Source organism: Acipenser ruthenus, chromosome 7 (genome assembly GCF_902713425.1).
Source record: "Acipenser ruthenus chromosome 7, fAciRut3.2 maternal haplotype, whole genome shotgun sequence".
Taxonomy (NCBI): domain Eukaryota; kingdom Metazoa; phylum Chordata; class Actinopteri; order Acipenseriformes; family Acipenseridae; genus Acipenser; species Acipenser ruthenus.
In genome coordinates, this window is record NC_081195.1 from 45831282 (window position 1) to 45849327 (window position 18046).

The 18046-nt window shown below is 35.9% G+C and overlaps 1 protein-coding gene across 26 annotated transcripts in view; it reads left to right on the forward strand.

Annotated features, from left to right (window-relative positions):
* Positions 1 to 13185, forward strand: part of LOC117415459 (C2 domain-containing protein 5-like) — a 37813-nt gene extending 24628 nt beyond the window's left edge. For 7 of the 26 annotated variants that reach the window (XM_059027101.1, XM_059027102.1, XM_059027108.1 and 4 more), the window contains 16 exons: positions 580 to 771; positions 1950 to 2136; positions 2533 to 2697; positions 3598 to 3648; positions 4666 to 4806; positions 5129 to 5192; positions 5618 to 5679; positions 5786 to 5884; positions 6021 to 6110; positions 6518 to 6605; positions 7714 to 7806; positions 8084 to 8131; positions 8295 to 8396; positions 9098 to 9288; positions 9890 to 10036; positions 11526 to 13183. In XM_059027101.1, coding sequence (XP_058883084.1) covers positions 580 to 771; positions 1950 to 2136; positions 2533 to 2697; positions 3598 to 3648; positions 4666 to 4806; positions 5129 to 5192; positions 5618 to 5679; positions 5786 to 5884; positions 6021 to 6110; positions 6518 to 6605; positions 7714 to 7806; positions 8084 to 8131; positions 8295 to 8396; positions 9098 to 9288; positions 9890 to 10036; positions 11526 to 11657 — 1852 coding nt within the window. In that variant the 3' untranslated portion in view covers positions 11658 to 13183. Of the gene's footprint in view, positions 1 to 579; positions 772 to 1949; positions 2137 to 2532; positions 2698 to 3597; positions 3649 to 4665; positions 4807 to 5128; positions 5193 to 5617; positions 5680 to 5785; positions 5885 to 6020; positions 6111 to 6517; positions 6606 to 7713; positions 7807 to 8083; positions 8132 to 8294; positions 8397 to 9097; positions 9289 to 9889; positions 10037 to 11525 lie in introns of all 26 variants that reach the window. The other 19 variants (XM_059027093.1, XM_059027095.1, XM_059027103.1 and 16 more) reach the window with 10 other exon arrangements.
* The last annotated feature ends 4861 nt before the right edge of the window (positions 13186 to 18046 follow it).

Here is an 18046-nt window from a genome sequence, read left to right on the forward strand (position 1 = left end):
CACTTTGGTATGTTTGCCTGGTCTTACATTTTGATTGAATTCTATTAAAAATGTAACTTTTAATTACTAACAAAATAATACTGAATAATAAATAATACTGTTTATGTGGAAATGAATTGTAATAATAAGCAGTTGATTGTCTTTTACTTCATCTCTTCAGACAGAAACTTTTAAGATTTGGTCTTAAGAGAGTTACAGATGAAGGTTATATATAGAGTTTGGTGTTCATGAAACTGTGTTTGGCAGTTGTTGTCTTTTTTACCAAGAGCCTTAAAGTGTCATGATTATAAAACTTTCATAGGTTATGGGTTGGAGGTCTTTGTTAATAGGGCCCTCTATTGCTGTTGAAGTTCACAGAATACATGTGAGTGTGTGTTAATTTTTTTGTGGACTGACTGGGACTGTCAAACATCTCAGATTAACCAAAACGATTTCTTTTTTGTTATTGTTGTGTTTAATTACTGTACATGTAATATAAGTCTGTTGTATTGGTATGTATTGAGCTAATAAAAAATAGTAAGGTTTTGAACAGTAAATGTATCCGTATTCCAGTGACATGAATACCTGGTATAATTTCAGATTAGAAGAGCCTTCTCCTCCCAGTTGTGGGTTTTGCCATATTCCCTATGATGAGCTCAACATGCCTTTCCCAGCACATCTCACCTACTGCTATAACTGCCGGAAGCAGAAAGTCCCAGATGTACTTTTCACAACAATAGATTTGCCTGTAGAAGCAGCAGTAACTGGAAAAGGATGCCTCATCCAGGCCAGGTAAGGGTATAACTTTTTAGCTATTGTTTATGTCAATCGTTTTTTTTCGGGGCTTTCGCTTTTTATATACTGTATAAAATTATTGTTTTCGGTTACTTTCCAAAATTCTTGGGCGTTTTTTTTCTGTCACCAATATGTATAGTAACTCGACAGTACTTGCACACTTCAGTTGTACCTTTTTTCCTTTGCTGTCTTCCACAACAGAATCCTTATGGTCACGAGCCCATTCTTCTGAGGTTTTTGTGTTTAGGCATTTTTTTTTACATTTTGCCACAATTTGCAATTCTGTTTTAAATTTCACGAGTGTGTCAGTACTCCCTATCGAACTGCAATATAGCTTAAAATCTCGTGAGCAAGAACAATGCTCTGTTTCTAATTGTAATCTGGTTTTAAATCTTACAAGCGTGTTACAGTCCTCCAATAGAAATGTAGGAATTTGCTGCCTCTCGGTAGTTGGGGTGGGTTTAAAGTATTTCAGAACGGATGCAAGATACAAGTCAGGAAGGAGGGACATTGCCCAACTGCACTGGGAAATTTTGTAGATTATTTTATTAATGTTTTTCATGGGGAAAGGGGTCAGGTCAACGTGAATTGAATAACCTTGTCCAGTGTTTTTCCAGTGTTTATTGGATATACACCAAATTATTATTACTTTTTTTTGTATCGGGTGTTTTTTATTGTTTTTAATTGGTTTAAACTGAAAATCAGAAGCCCTAGGTATAACTAAACTTTAAATTAATGTCTGGTTAAATGTTATAGTCCACAGTGCTTAGACAAACTCCGTCATTTAAGATTCCCTGAATAAAAATATATTCTGTAACAGAGAAAAAGAAGCATTGCAGTTCAATACAGTCAAACATGCTAGTCACAACTGCACAGTACTAATGAGTCTTCATGAGACATCTTTATAGGTGTGATGTAATGTGAACATTGAAACAAAAAATATCAGAAACAGAACAAGCTGGTAAATAGAAAGCTGTGTTTTTATACTCCGACCAACTCGCATTTTAACATGAGAGATATACAATTCAAAATGATAGTTAGATTAAATAGAATTTTATTGGCATCAATTATTTCCTGTTGGGTTCAAGTGACTACAGTATTTCTTAGTGACAAAAGCAAGAATAGAGTGTAGATCAAATGATATCAGTCTGTCAGTGAACTTCCTTTTTTTACAGATTATGCCGTCTTAAGAAAAAGGCTCAGGGAGAGGCAAATGCAACAGCCATCAGTAACTTGCTGCCATTCATGGAATACGAGCTGCACACCCAGCTAATGAACAAGCTGAAACTAAGAGGAATGAATGCCCTCTTCGGACTCCGAATTCAGATCAGTGTGGGGGAAAACATGCTGGTTGGGCTGGCAGTAAGTTATTTATTTGAGTTAATTATTGGCATTATTTAAATGCAAAGTATTTACAGAGACAGGTACCTTTTTTAATGGAACACGTGTATTTCCAAATTCATCATTTAACACGTATTTATACATTTCCACTTGTAAATGTTGATATATTTACACCAGTGGTAAGTTGTTCACCTACAATTAATATTTAATAAATTGCTTCAGGTGCTTAATGTAGTTTTCCCCGTGTTTATTTGACCTGCATACGTAACAAATTATCTGGAAGTGAAATACCATAGTAGAAAAAAAAAAAATGTTACCAGAAAAAAAGTATATGGTTTGCTGCTGTTTTGGTACAAAATAAGAAATTTGAGCACTAACCTTTTGTCCTTCTTTTATTTTCTGCGTTCCTCTCTGTAGTCTGCTACAGGTGTCTATCTCACTGCATTGCCAACTCCTGGTGGTATTCAGATTGCTGGGAAGACACCAAGTGATATGACATATGAGCAACATATATCAAACATGCAGAAGAAGATCAATGACACCATCGCTAAAAACAAAGAGCTTTATGAGATTACCCCTCCTGTAAGTAAAATCATAAAGTCCAACTTTTTAGTGCTGGGACCATTTTTTTCTTTTTCACTCAAAACAGCATTTTTTGTAAATATAAATACATTTTTGTGTTTACCAAAAATACATCATTAAAAAAAAAAATGGGACTGGGTAGCGTTAGCAGTGAGACTCAGATACCAGAATGCTGCAGTTTAAGCACATTTTATATACAACAATAAATAAACAACCAACCAGCACCACACCTTACCTTTACCATCACAATTCTAAACTAACACCTATGATCACCCTTTTTATACACCTGTGTGGCTCCAGTCACATTCCCACTGGGTTTTGCAGGGAGGAATTTAACCCCCTCCCTGCCACCCAGTATTTCCCACAAACCTGTTCACCGGCAGGGCTTTCACCCTGCCACACTGTCACAGGCCACCACTCCTCTATAAGCAGAATCAACTGGATTAAAGTATGAAAAGGAACAGGTTATACCAACATGTGTTATCTGGGAATTAAATGCATGACAAAATGGTAAAGAATGATAAAAACAAGAAATGTGGTTTAAAAATGCCTGTGATAAGAATGGGATATGGAGATTTCAAGTGCAGTTCATTTGCAATTTACATTTTCAATAAAATGCACAGTACTTTTAAATGTGTAATACTTTTCATTGTACTGTAATTGAAATTCGATTTCAGTGTTACTGTATTTTCAATAAAAACTGACAGCATGCTGGCTTAAACTCCTGATAAAAATAATTGCTTGGCACATTTTTATTTGCTGGTCCCTTGACATTTGTATTACTGAGAGCTGACTGTTTTTGTATGTAGCATATTTCTTTATATGTAAATGCATGTATTGTTTTACACAATTTTTCAAATTTATGTTATTTCTAATAAGATTTTTCCATTTTTTTTCAAGAAATTGTTTACCCTGGATCCAGAAGTGTCAACCTTCAAAGGCCAAAATACGGTAGCTGTTTTGTGGTATCGATATAATGCATGTTTTTTTGTTATTTGTATTGGTGATAATTGGTGTCTTCTGGCACATTAAGACATTACAATTACCCATCATGTAATGGGTTTTGTTAGAAATAATTGTTTGGCATTAACGGAATCTGTTTATGTTGAAGTAAGTACAGTGCTCCTCCTTTATAAGGCGGCCCTTTATACTGCGGAACAGGTTATAAGGCGGTACGGTCATGGCTCCCATTTGCCCCATAATGCCATTACACTAACACTAGTATTCTCTTTATAAAGCGGAACACAAACAGCACGGTCTCTTAACTATGGCTCCCGATCACAGCGTTATAAAGGTGGGGCACTAGTAATGAAAAAATATGATTTCTCTTCAATAAAAAGTATATATTTCACCTGTTTATGTTTTTAACAGGTATGTTGGATGTGTAAAATGGTATCCTGTTTCACGCTCCCCCTTCGCATTCAGTCATATGCTCTGACCAAAAACTGCTTTTTCTCATATAGAATGTGAATGCTGGTGATTTTATTTTCCAGATATTTTGCTTTTAGCACATTAACTGGGGATGTTTGAGGGCTTACTTTCTCACCATGTGGTGTGTTACATAGCTCTTCTTTTGCACGCACATGACCGTTTCTCCATCATCTGCTACGTGTATCCTTAACTGTAACATGTATATGGTTAGTTAAGCTTAAGCAGTGAAGAAAGATAAACAGTTACTGGTGATTGGGAACTAGGTATTGTACCTTGAAGTATTTGAAGGATTGCTTTTGTTCTAATTACGAGTCCATGTCTGTTCATACAGCATAGTACATTTCTTGACTATATTGCACCCCCAGAGCCCCTCTTCTCTACAGTATATGTGAATTGCCACCAGGGAAGAGAAAGTCTTTGCTCTTTTGCCTCCAAACTTGTATAGCCATTACTGTACAACCTAACTGTTAGCCCTATGTAAGTTATTTGAACCTTTCTTAAAATGGAGAACTTATACCTGTAATTTGCTTACTGTAGGAGATAAGTGAGGAAGTTATCGGATCACCAATTCCAGAACCTAGGCAGCGTTCCAGAATCTTCAGGTCCCACTCAGAAAGCTCTGATGAGATTTCAGAGCTGGACCTGTCGCATGGAAAGAAGGATGCCTTTGTTCTTGAGGTAAGTCAATCTAATGAACCTATATTTTATATTCCCCAGCACTATGATCTAATAATATTATGCATAATAGTAACAATCTAAATGCTCCAAATGCATGGTTATTATGCTTTATCCTTCTGAAATAGTAAGGGACCTCCCAAAGCTTATCAGTTTGTAGTAACATTGCACTTGTTGTATGGATTATATAACAGTTTAGATAATTGGGGCCATATGTTACACATTTTTAGTTACATTATATGAACAACATACATCAGAATGTTCTGTTCTAGCCCTACTCAAAAGCAAGACAGTTGCATGAGTAGTAATCTCATTCTTGTTTCAGATTGATGATGCTGATGCTGTAGAAGATATCCATTCTTTACTAATAGATGCCCCACTACCTGCAGGTGGGAGGATTTTATTTTTCATGAAAAGTATTTTTTAGGCTAAAACTTCTAATTTACTGTTTTTTTCACTTGTCCAGTCACATTGATACCAAAAAATAGGTGGAGACATCATGCATTCTTGGTCCCATCACCAGTAAAATTGCTGTGGTGGATTTATATCAAGCCATCCTAAATGAATTCTAAGAAAGGATATACAACCATTCTAGGAGTGAATCAAGGATTTAAAATGTGTATTCGCGTTAGTAATAGTGTCACTGCTCCCCTTTTAATTGTGCTGAAGAGTGTTCTTCATTTATCTGTTTGTTTGTTTTAACTTTAATTTGACACAGTATTTATATTGTTCACATGCCACACACTTTAGATTTATAAGATTAAACTGCTGCTTCCTGGTGTCTCATCACTTCTTTATTAACTTTTTTAAATAGGCTTTTACAGCTGCAATACAGAGATCATGCCAGGGATTTACAACTGGACAACTGGTTTACAGGTATGAAAATATGGAATCTTGCCAAGGCATGTATTGAATATTAATTGAGGTTATAGCTGATCTCAATCACATTATGAATGCTTCTCAAATTCTCTTTTTATCCTAGATGTTTACCTCTGTGAGAGTATTCAGGTTAAACAATGTCAATCTGACAAACCAAGGACTCAACAAGATTTTTAATGATCTCTGTGAGAATCTGTTAAAGGTAACATTTCTACTTCCTGTAGTCTGATACAGTTTCAACAGTATACAATAATGATGTATTACTGTCACTTCAGTTGTACTCAAAAATATTTGAGTATTTAACCTTTTTTTTTTTTTTTTTTTTTTAAACCATACAGAGTCTGTATTTTAAATTGCGTTCCATGATCCCGTGCTGCCTCTGTCATGTGAACTTTACAGTTGCTGTGCCAGAGGATGAATTAATTCAGGTGTGTTCAAAATATGTCTTTTGGGAAATTAATACACAACATGAGTATTTTAAAACACATTTTATTAGTATGATTTTAAGTGTTACAAGGATACTGTGGAAATGTCTGTCTGGGAAAGTATAAAGTGTTGCGTATCCAATTGTGATGAACCCACAAGACATTCTTTGCCACAAGGTTTTGACAATATTGGAATCTAGGAATATATATATAGAGGGAAATCTGTTTGTTTATCCGTGCGTCCGTCATGTATGGCACATTTCATTTTTACGTGTGCATGCAATGATTTATAGTGATTTATATACTGTTATTCGGATACCTCTAATTTAGTATTTACAGTCGTGGCGAGGCTTATATGTTCACCTTGTGTTGGATGTTCACTGACACAAGTTATTTGTTGGATGTTAAAGGTGGCTGTTACAGCAGTGGCAATGACTTTTGACAAAGACCAAGCTCAAGAGAGTTGGAAAGCTAGTGTCGATAAGGCACTCATGAAAGGTAAATATATATAATAATAATCGATTGTTTAAGAATTATGTGTTGTAAGTTACTGTCTCGGAAGCAGTGTGTGAAAAGTTTTAGAAGGTAAGTGGCCAATTTTAGTTTAGTTAGAAACCATGTATAATTACTCAATAAGGTGTATGTATGATTTACATTGAGTTCCCGGGGGATGAGGGAGCACTTGACAAGAATTACAGAGATTATACTACAAAGCAAACCAACCATACACATTAGTGAAGCATTACATTACAAGTAAGACTTCTGATTTTCAGTTTTAATCGATTAAAAACCGATCAAACACCTCCACTGTAAAAAAATGAAATCCGCGTATAGCCAATAAACATCGAAAACACAGGGAAAACTGTGGAAAAGGTTACTCAATTCACGTTGACCTCCCCTTTCCCATTAAAAAAAAAAAAATACTACCTTTCCCAGTGCAGCCAGGCAATGTCCCTCCTTCCTGACTATTATCTATATCTATTCTTGATTAATTCTGAATACTTCAAACCCACCCCACTGAGTGGCAGCACATTCCTACATTTCAATTGGAGACTGCGCTTGCAAGATTTAAAACAAGATTACAAGTAGGAATGGAGGCTTGTTTGCAGGATTTGAAGCTGTATTACAATTAAGATACAGAGGATTTAAAACAGAATTGCAAATTGTGGTGAAATGTAAAAAAAATGCCTACACACAAAAACCCCAGAAGAATGTGCCGGTGAAGAAGACAGTGAAGGAAAGAAGATACAACTTAAGTGTGCAAGTACTATCGAATTACTACTATACATATAAAAATAAAAACAGAAAAACAGAAGCCCTAGTTATAAATTGCCCATCATTATTGAGAAATATATATAGTGAGGATAATTTACGTTAATTGCAAATGCTGCTGATTTTACAGATCATAGAAATATAAAAATACAACTTTTATTATCATGTATCTCAATGCTCTTAAATGATCACAGAAATAGGAGGCTGAATGTAAGAAGAAAAATACGCTATAGATTTGTTTGCTAGCTAGTGTTCTTACAGAACAGTTTGGTTTTCCTATAGCTATGGACCATATCACCTTCTGGGTTGTAATTTTCTTTCTCTTTTTTTCTAGTCATTGCAGAAAATGAGGAACAGCTCCAGTTCCCATTAGAACTGTGCTCTGACTCGCCAGGTGCACAGCTCTTCTCACCCAGGAAAGGTACAGGTAAACCTGGTTTAAATTCATTTCAATGGCTTTATGGTCTATGTGCTACTGTGTGTACGCTAGATTTCTTGCTAAACAAATCCTTAATCGGCAATTGTAGTTTTTAAAATAGCTGAGATTATCACAAACTAAAAATGTGTGCTAAACCGGAAATGAATTTAATAATTATTATTTCAGTGAGGAGGCCTGCATTCAGTGTGATAGACATGTACCAGTATCTGTTGTAATTGTTGAAGTCTGCACTTTTTCCTAATTTGAATTTTCTCTGTCTCATTAGGGCTACTGGAGAGTGCGAGCGCACAGGCAATACCAGGAGCTCAGAGAGGTGCGTTATCGTGATTTCCGCACGTTGTAATTAATGAAAAGAGGGTGTTTTTATGATCTTCTATCAGACAGATAATTGCTTCATCAGAGGAGCATTGAGGCAACCAACGTCATCCATATTTTTTTCTGTTTTTTTCTTTGTTTTTTTCTCTGTGTGTTTTCAGCCACCTCAGTTGAGTACAGTTCCTTTGCAAACAGATGCAACAGCTGGATAGAGCTCGTTAAAGTGAAAGCTCTGACCATAAGACGAGGATCAATTAAGACAAGTAGGAGGACGTTGTTTCTAGCGCACTATGGTGATAATCTGAGCAATGACAGATCCTCCAGTAGTGACGGGGGGGACTATCCTACCCAGCGTTGGCATTGCAGATCAAGCACAGCTGATTTCAGAGTGTGAAAGCTGCAAAATTATAGCCTAAAGACTTCAGTGGAGCAATGGAATCAACATGATTTGGTAGCATTACTCTGTACTGATGAGAGATGAAATTCCACTTTCTTTAGATTATAAAAGACAAAAATCTTTGAATATTGGCAAAATTATAGTTTCAAGAAGATAAAATAAACCAGAAGTTACATTACAAAAATGTAACATCTTTCACACTCTTACGCCAAGAATCTTCTTTTAGCAGACTACCTGTTTTTGCCTTTCTTTCTTGTCATGTTCTCTGATTTATTGTTGGTTACGTCATGACCATAAATTTGCCTTACGCCTCTTTTATGTCAATTAACATTTTATTTCAGCCTATTTTTATATGTCTTCTTACTGCATGCTTTGCATGATTACCTCTTTCTTCATGGCAGGCAATGCTTGATGTTACATCGCTGAAGCTTCAGAGATTGCTGAATGCCGTCACACAGCTTCTGTATTTTGATACACTGAAAACAATCATTTTAATTCACATAGACTTTGTAGGTTACAACTCCCCATACTAAATATTCTGTTTCTTCTTTCACCCTTATTTTTTAGCATCTTCTCTTGAAAAAGCCAGTCCGCAGGCTGAAGGTCATGCGCGTGTACGTTCTACTACAGCATACACAGGCTCTACCATTACAGTCGTCAAGATGACTCCACTGTCTTTCATCCCTGGAGCAAAAATAATCAAATATGTCGGCATCATCAACATGTTCTTCATTCGAGAGACCACGTCTCTACGTGAGGTGAGCAATCAAACCAAACGTTTAAGACAAACTTAAGAACTGTACTTATCAGTGAAAGGATATAAAGCTACAAATTAATGTTTCTTTAATTCTTTACCCTTCCATTAACTTTTTATGATGTTTTCATTCCCGAATGGTATCAAGTTCATGCTGATGGTTCCAAGTTCTGCTGCTTTTAATATGAGATTTTTTTAATCATATTTCACTGTTGCTCAGTCTAACTGGCTGACATATTGCTTGCAAGCCTTTGTGGGTTTCGCATGTGTTTTTTGCATCCTGGACTAGAGAAATAATGTAACATTGTAAGCATTCAATTCTGTTGACTATACTTGCTTCTATACTTTATAGGTCAGGTCAACAGGTTTTTTTTTTATTTTTTTATTATACTTCAGTATGTATTTAAATAATATTTAAATGTATGTCAATTTCATACTTTCATTTGGCTTTCATTAAGTATTCAAAATTTAATTATCAGGATAAAACAAATGGTGCTACTTTTGTCTATAAACATTATAATCCACTGACTGATTATAGTTGCACATTTCTTTAAGTGTGTATCAATTGTGTCATGAAGAGCTTTCTTTTTTGTTGTTTCACACAGGAAGGTGGTGTCAGTGGGTTTCTCCATGCTTTCATTGCAGAGGTGTTTGCCATGGTGAGAGCTCACGTTGCAGCTTTGGGAGGAAATGCAGTTGTCTCTTATATAATGAAAGAATGTGTTTTTATGGAGAATCCAAATAAAAATCAGGTAATGAATAACTGTTTTCCCCTATCCATTCCTATAAATAGTGCTGCTTATATTTTTCTTATAAGTTCTGTTGTGGTCTGTCAAAGGTATTGTGAGGATTGTTTAAGTTTCACTGCAGAGTTTTTAACATTTAATACAATGGGGGTTCTTTTCAAATCTTTTTAACCCAAATATAAATTAAACCAAGTAGCCACTTGTTAAAGTTATACTAGAAATAAACACATCACGTATTGAATTGAAGGCCATTTAAAAATGGCTTGGTTGCTTTTTTTCTTATTGTATAACTTCAAAGAAACTTCGGGCCCAATCAGTTACCTTAGCTGGGGAAAAAAAAGCAATTAACTCCTTTGCAGCCACCATTAGGTGGTGACAGTATTTTTTTTATATAAGCTAATTTGTTTATATAAGCTCAATTTTATATTTATTTTATTATTAGTTAATGTTTGTATTGTTATGCAGTCCATTGGCATATTTATTGCAGTTGTTCATTATTTTACCATGTGATGAAGTTGGTTATGTTAAAGTAAAATAACTATAGTTTCTATAATTATGTTAAATTGTGAAAAAAAATCCCTTTAGGTTTACTCCAGGGTACCTTATTTAATTTAAAAACATTTTTTTATATATATTTGATCTTATAAAGCAATACATGTTTTGTTAGAATTAAAATGTTGTACTGTGTTCTGGCAAGGGTCTGGAAATAATAAAAAAAAAAAAAAAAAAAAAATACAATGTTTATCACTCTACTGTCTCAGTTAAGTGTTTTTTATAGCGCTTTAAAGACGTGTGGTAACAATGGTCATAAAATGCTTGGCTTTGTGGTGACATCTATGATAAAAATGCTTGGCTGTAAAAGGGTTAAAGAAAATAGCTTCATACATTAAACAAAGTGGATGTGGAGACATTTTTAATAGAATCAAAATACAAAAAAAGTTTGGCCCTTAATTTACACTTTGAAGTAAAAAAATTGCTTAACGTTCTGTAGTCTGGATGTTTTGCTAGTGGTTGGCAGGGATGGGGTTAATTCCTGTCCCTGTCAAAACCATGTGAGACTGTGGCTGTTCCAAACTGGAATAATTGGTGCTAAGTGGGAGCAGCCACATTATATAAAAAAAAGCAGTTGGAGCTGAATAGAAAAGAAAACCAGGGAAGGCTTTTGCCCAGCCTGGTTCAAATAAAGAAAGGTTTTGTTGGGGAAACGGCTCAGCCGTCCCAAACCTGTAGCTAGGAAAACTGAAAAGTTTAGTCTGCACTCTGTCGGGAGTTAGGTTTTTGTTTTGTTTATTTTGTTTGTTTGTAAAAATAACCGTGCGCAACCACGCTAAAATTGCAGTTTCTTTGTCTGGATCAGTGTTTTTAAAGGGTCGAGGCAAGGGCTTTGCACAGTTCTTAGTCAGGGAGTACTTTCTCGAAGGTATTTGTATTGTTATTCAGTGGTTTGTCAAATAATAATAAAATGTTGCTGTGTTTTTTGTTTTTTTTTTGGCAGGCTCAGTGTCTTATCAATGTAAGTGGTGATGCAGTAATCTTTGTCCGTGAGTCTGAATTAGAAGCTATACCTGTACAGCCCCAGACAACTTCATCACAAGCTTCCAATAGTGGCGCTGATGTTACTACCTGAAGACAACTTAAAAGACTGTTCTCAGAGCAAACATGCTCATTTCTGAACTGGGAGCCTTAAATCCATGTTACTTCCAGATTCAGTCTTTCTCTCTAGTATTCTCTACAACCTGTAATGGGATGATCAGGAGTGAAGTGATGTACAAAATAAAAATAAATGTACATTCAGTAGCCTGGGCTCACAGGGACAGAAACCATGATTTCCAAAGCACAAACTGTTTAAACTTCCATGTAACATGGTGTTCTCTGTAACTCCATTAAAAAAAATCTGTCCACTGGTTTTAGATAAGACTGGACCTTACACATGTCAGAATTCAGGCAGCTTTACTCAGTGTTTTATTTAAACACTTCCAGTTAATTTATTGTAGCACCTAAAAATACACATAGTGGGGTCTTTTCAATTGATCAAAACCGTGGCAAGTGTATTTACCACTACTGAGATAATTAGAATGTGTGTTCAGATGTTATTAACATTTCTTTAGTGTGTTTCTGTCTGTAAAAATACATAAATTGAGTCTTATTTAGTGATTTAAAGGACAGTGGTATTAAGATCCACCAACATTTAGAATGATTGAAAGGCCCCAATATGTTTTACAAGGCAGAATGGTACGATAAAAATTCAAGTACTTTACAGGTAAACTGGAAGAATAAGGCAGTATATGCCATTTAATGAATGCTACAATCATGTTCAGTGTGTACCAAATTAGTAGTAATAAATTCACTATTACCTTCATCAGCTGCATCCACATGGACAGTGACTGTGTTATAACTTTTTGCAGCTAAATCTAGTGGCAAGTTTTTTTTCAAGCTTATATTTGTGTAACATTTCGCTAGACTAGTGTGCTAATATACGTGTTTAGTTAAATTGCTTTCTCATAACTGCTAAACCGTGTAGAAACAGCTTTTGATTTGGTATAATAGCTTTAAATTGGAAACACAATGTTAATCTGACAGCTGTGCTTTCATAAAATTGAGTTTCATAAACGTGTGTACTACTGAACTTGTATGTACTTTTTGTTAAATGTTCGAAATTATAAATGTAGTGACAGTAATATTTTGTTGTAGATGCCACAAAACCCATTAGTGTAAATGTGTACGAAAATCAGAATGGTATTTTTGTAATATTGAAGTATTTAAGTATACAGTAGATATTGTGCGTGTTTATGTCAAATTTAAAACCTAGGTTTGATTTGATTACTGAAATGGACTGTGCTATACAGCAAACCATTTTTGTGGTAATTGTAATGCAGGTTTAATCCATTTAAGACTTGAATGTATATAGAGCACTGCATTTGTTGCTTGCTTTAATTAGCAGCATGCTTGCCTTTCATTTAAACTGCAATTATCTTTGACATTAGCTGGAAGATTTGATCTTGCACAATAAAATTAAAACTGCTATTCAAGAAGTGTGTAATGTTATAGTGTTCGATTTGCAGGTACATAAATGCTTCTCAAACATGCTTTGTCAGAAATACAGTGCCTTGCGAAAGTATTCGGCCCCCTTGAACTTTGCGACCTTTTGCCACATTTCAGGCTTCAAACATAAAGATATGAAACTGTAATTTTTTGTGAAGAATCAACAACAAGTGGGACACAATCATGAAGTGGAACAAAATTTATTGGATATTTCAAACTTTTTTAACAAATAAAAAACTGAAAAATTGGGCGTGCAAAATTATTCAGCCCCCTTAAGTTAATACTTTGTAGCGCCACCTTTTGCTGCGATTACAGCTGTAAGTCGCTTGGGGTATGTCTCTATCAGTTTTGCACATCGAGAGACTGAAATTTTTGCCCATTCCTCCTTGCAAAACAGCTCGAGCTCAGTGAGGTTGGATGGAGAGCATTTGTGAACAGCAGTTTTCAGTTCTTTCCACAGATTCTCGATTGGATTCAGGTCTGGACTTTGACTTGGCCATTCTAACACCTGGATATATTTATTTGTGAACCATTCTATTGTAGATTTTGCTTTATGTTTTGGATCATTGTCTTGTTGGAAGACAAATCTCCGTCCCAGTCTCAGGTCTTTTGCAGACTCCATCAGGTTTTCTTCCAGAATGGTCCTGTATTTGGCTCCATCCATCTTCCCATCAATTTTAACCATCTTCCCTGTCCCTGCTGAAGAAAAGCAGGCCCAAACCATGATGCTGCCACCACCATGTTTGACAGTGGGGATGGTGTGTTCAGGGTGATGAGCTGTGTTGCTTTTACGCCAAACATAACGTTTTGCATTGTTGCCAAAAAGTTCGGTTTTGGTTTCATCTGACCAGAGCACCTTCTTCCACATGTTTGGTGTGTCTCCCAGGTGGGTTGTGGCAAACTGTAAACGACACTTTTTATGGATATCTTTAAGAAATGGCTTTCTTCTTGCCACTCTTCCATAAAGGCCAGATTTGTGCAGTATACGACTGATTGTTGTCCTATGGACAGAGTCTCCCACCTCAGCTGTAGATCTCTGCAGTTCATCCAGAGTGATCATGGGCCTCTTGGCTGCATCTCTGATCAGTCTTCTCCTTGTATGAGCTGAAAGTTTAGAGGGACGGCCAGGTCTTGGTAGATTTGCAGTGGTCTGATACTCCTTCCATTTCAATATTATCGCTTGCACAGTGCTCCTTGGGATGTTTAAAGCTTGGGAAATCTTTTTGTATCCAAATCCGGCTTTAAACTTCTCCAAAACAGTATCTCGGACCTGCCTGGTGTGTTCCTTGTTCTTCATGATGCTCTCTGCGCTTTAAACGGACCTCTGAGACTATCACAGTGCAGGTGCATTTATACGGAGACTTGATTACACACAGGTGGATTCTATTTATCATCATTAGTCATTTAGGTCAACATTGGATCATTCAGAGATCCTCACTGAACTTCTGGAGAGAGTTTGCTGCACTGAAAGTAAAGGGGCTGAATAATTTTGCACGCCCAATTTTTCAGTTTTTTATTTGTTAAAAAAGTTTGAAATATCCAATAAATTTCGTTCCACTTCATGATTGTGTCCCACTTGTTGTTGATTCTTCACAAAAAATTACAGTTTCATATCTTTATGTTTGAAGCCTGAAATGTGGCAAAAGGTCGCAAAGTTCAAGGGGGCCGAATACTTTCGCAAGGCACTGTATACGATGATAATATATGATTAGACAACAATGACAAATACATCAGCCAAAACAATAAACATAATCTTTTAAAGGTAAGTTTGCCTTGTTTTGCCTATTTGTATTTTATCCCTTCTAACTCCTGTTCCGTAAGGATTACAAACATGTAACACACACCAAATGAAAGGCCACAAAATTATCTTTCTTGCTAGCAAAGTTGTCGATATATATTATAAAAACTACCCCCCAGACAAAAACGCATAACAAAACAATATCATTTATTTTGTTCCTCACTGAGAACAAAATACCTCAAAGGTCAGAATTACAGTGCAAAATGAAACTTTTATTGCTTCTGAGCATAAGTGCCAAATTTGCTATGAAACACAAACAATAACGAAGCTGTGGCATTGGGAATCTTGACACATTTTCGTTTTTTTTTTTTTTTTTATTGTTTACAAACAAAAACAACAATTTATGAAAATAACCAGAAGTAGGAACAATATGTGGTGTCATTGGAAAGCACAAATCCTCTGCTTTCTTGTGGTATATTGGATGTGTTTCTACCTATTACAGTTTTTTTAGTTCGAGGCACTAACACACCTACCGATTTGATTCGCAATACAGCATTGCACTATCGAATGTATAGGATGGTGAGTTTCTGTAGAACCATCACATCCGGGCATGTGTGGCGTCTGTGGAAAGCCCAAAGCCTGCGTTTTTGAATGACGTTGAAATCAGAACGCCATCTTTTGAAGCCACCGAGTAATAGGTAAGAAACGAAACATGTCACATGGATCTGACACATGTCACATGATTCAAGCCTGAGTCGAGCTTTGCAGTAGTTTTGCTTTGGAACGTCTTATATGGACACGTTAGACATCATCGGAAAGCTGTAAAACTGTACTTTCCAGCAAGTATCTATTTTCAGGAGATATTCTCTCGAGAATGTCAGGCCCAGTATAATATTATACGAGTGGAAACGGTTAAAGGGCAGTAAACTTACAATATAACGGTATAATGTTTCCTTTTTACAACCCATTGTGTAATAACCACTTAAATATTGCTTGTCTGCATATAACATTTAATGGCTTGTTTATTTGGTTGACACAATTAAAAGTTGTTTTTGAGGATGAAAATAATATAACCTTGTGTAACAGGAATGGGCAGCCGCTCATGAGGTTTTGTTTTTAAACCTTTAATTTAGTCTTCAAGTGACCTTTATTAAATTGAAAATTGTATTTAATTGTGCATCCCCAAATGTAGATGAATTTAGCGTAGTTCCCTAAACGTTTAAATTATTAAATATTAAAACTTGAATATGATAACTCAGATATAATAACCACATACAGCTTTTCACTCAGGCTACTTTTTGCAAAGGAAGTTGTTTACACATGCAGCTGATTAAAATATAGTATGCACAAAATAAACAAAATTCTGACAAAACTAATTCTTAATAATTTTCTATACTTGAATAGCCTTAAATGTACAGAAATGTATTCCTCTACTTTTTGCTTTGTATATCCAGGGATAGAAAGTCTGGCAGTGGTGGTGAATAACAAAGCAGAGAATGCAGAACACTGGTCAAAAACATATCTTGGATGTTCGTGCTTTAAATAGGTTGCAGGGGACATACGCTCCTCCGATTAACTTTCCCCATGGTATACATTTCATCAAATTAAAATGGCTTTATTTTTCCGTCAGGGAATATTGTAACTGCAGTCAAAGAAATGGAGTCACTCACTGGACTATTACCTATGTCAATGACTCCCAGGCCAAGCTTTTAAATTAGGGGGCATCTTAAAGCCAGAAAATGTAATTATTGTTCAAGTGTAATGTAATGTAGTAACCTGACCACTAGGGGGGCTATAGAAACCAAAGAATAAGCCAATACATAGTGGACCCTGCTCATACATATCTAGTTAACAATAAATAGGGAAGTCGGGCCACAGGAATCATGATGTTACGAGTGCTTTCTCCAGAATGATCGTGACATGTCTTTCATTTGTGCAGTCTTGGATACAGACGCTCACTATCAAAGTCTGTCATATCTGTGAATGAAACTGACTTGCAACAGGGAGATTCAGCATTTATATATCACAGAAAACAGCAGGTATAACATTTGTGTTACAAGTTAATAGTCATTATTATTATTATTATTTACAAAAACCGTAGTTGATGCAGTTCAGAAAAATATTTAAACATATTGCAGCGTGCGCGGGGGGAGGGGTCAGGGCTGGTAGGTGACGCAATCTAAAAGACATACACCCGATATATGCTTCTTCAAAGGAGCTGGTGTAAAACATCATTTTTTCTACCCTGTCAATTTTTCCTACCTTGTGTACTGTGCATGCCCAATGCTTTTATTCCCTTGCAGCTCAGGAGAGGTCATCACATTTTGACACAAGGTGAACAGCCATACAATTTTTACTCTTTTGAATGTTTATACAACATTTTGGTGCAGGTAGTAAAATTTGATGAGGTAGCAAAATCTGACAGTTATACACGTCATATTTTACAACCAGTAGCAAAATTTGACAAGGTAGCAAAAATTAATCTCACACCAGCTCTTTTGTATAGCGGTATTGCAGCTATGCTTCAGAGCAGGAGGTCCCGGGTTCACGTCCCACCTCCGCCTGTGAGAAACCCCTGCCTCTGGGAACCACGGTTCGCTACACTGTTATTCGCGCTAGGTGCACTGCATTAACATTTACCTCATCTAGGGCTGTACCGTGGAACTTGTGTATGGAAACCAGAGTTTTGTTTTTTTTTTCGTCTAGGCGAGGGTGTGCACTGAAAGACTTAATGTTCTACAGTTTGTGGAGCGATTTCATGTCAAAACACCTTTACTGAGTATATAATTATCTGGTGATAGGTCTAGGCTGCCTGTCTGACCATCTGTTAGTCACAGTTACAGCTTACAGGTACTGTATAGAGAGAACAGCTTCTATATTTGAAAGCATCTGTCTGTATTTCAAACTTAAAATTGTACATGTTCATACAGTGGAGTCAAGCATGGTGATCTCATTTTTCATGTTACCAATAATTCTAATTATTTACATCTACAGTGGATAGCATTATACTTAATATTTAAATAGTCCTTACAAATGCACTATATGACTAGGCTACAGTGGGCAAATTAAAATTCAACACATACCACTAAAATTAGTCTGAATGCATACAGTAAGCACAGGCATGCCAACAGAATTTAAAAACCTTATGTAACTAAATTATAATGTACAAAAGATCTATATAATATTTTTCATCTGTTTACATAATTTACTTAGCACAGGGTTTGGGGAGTAGTGAT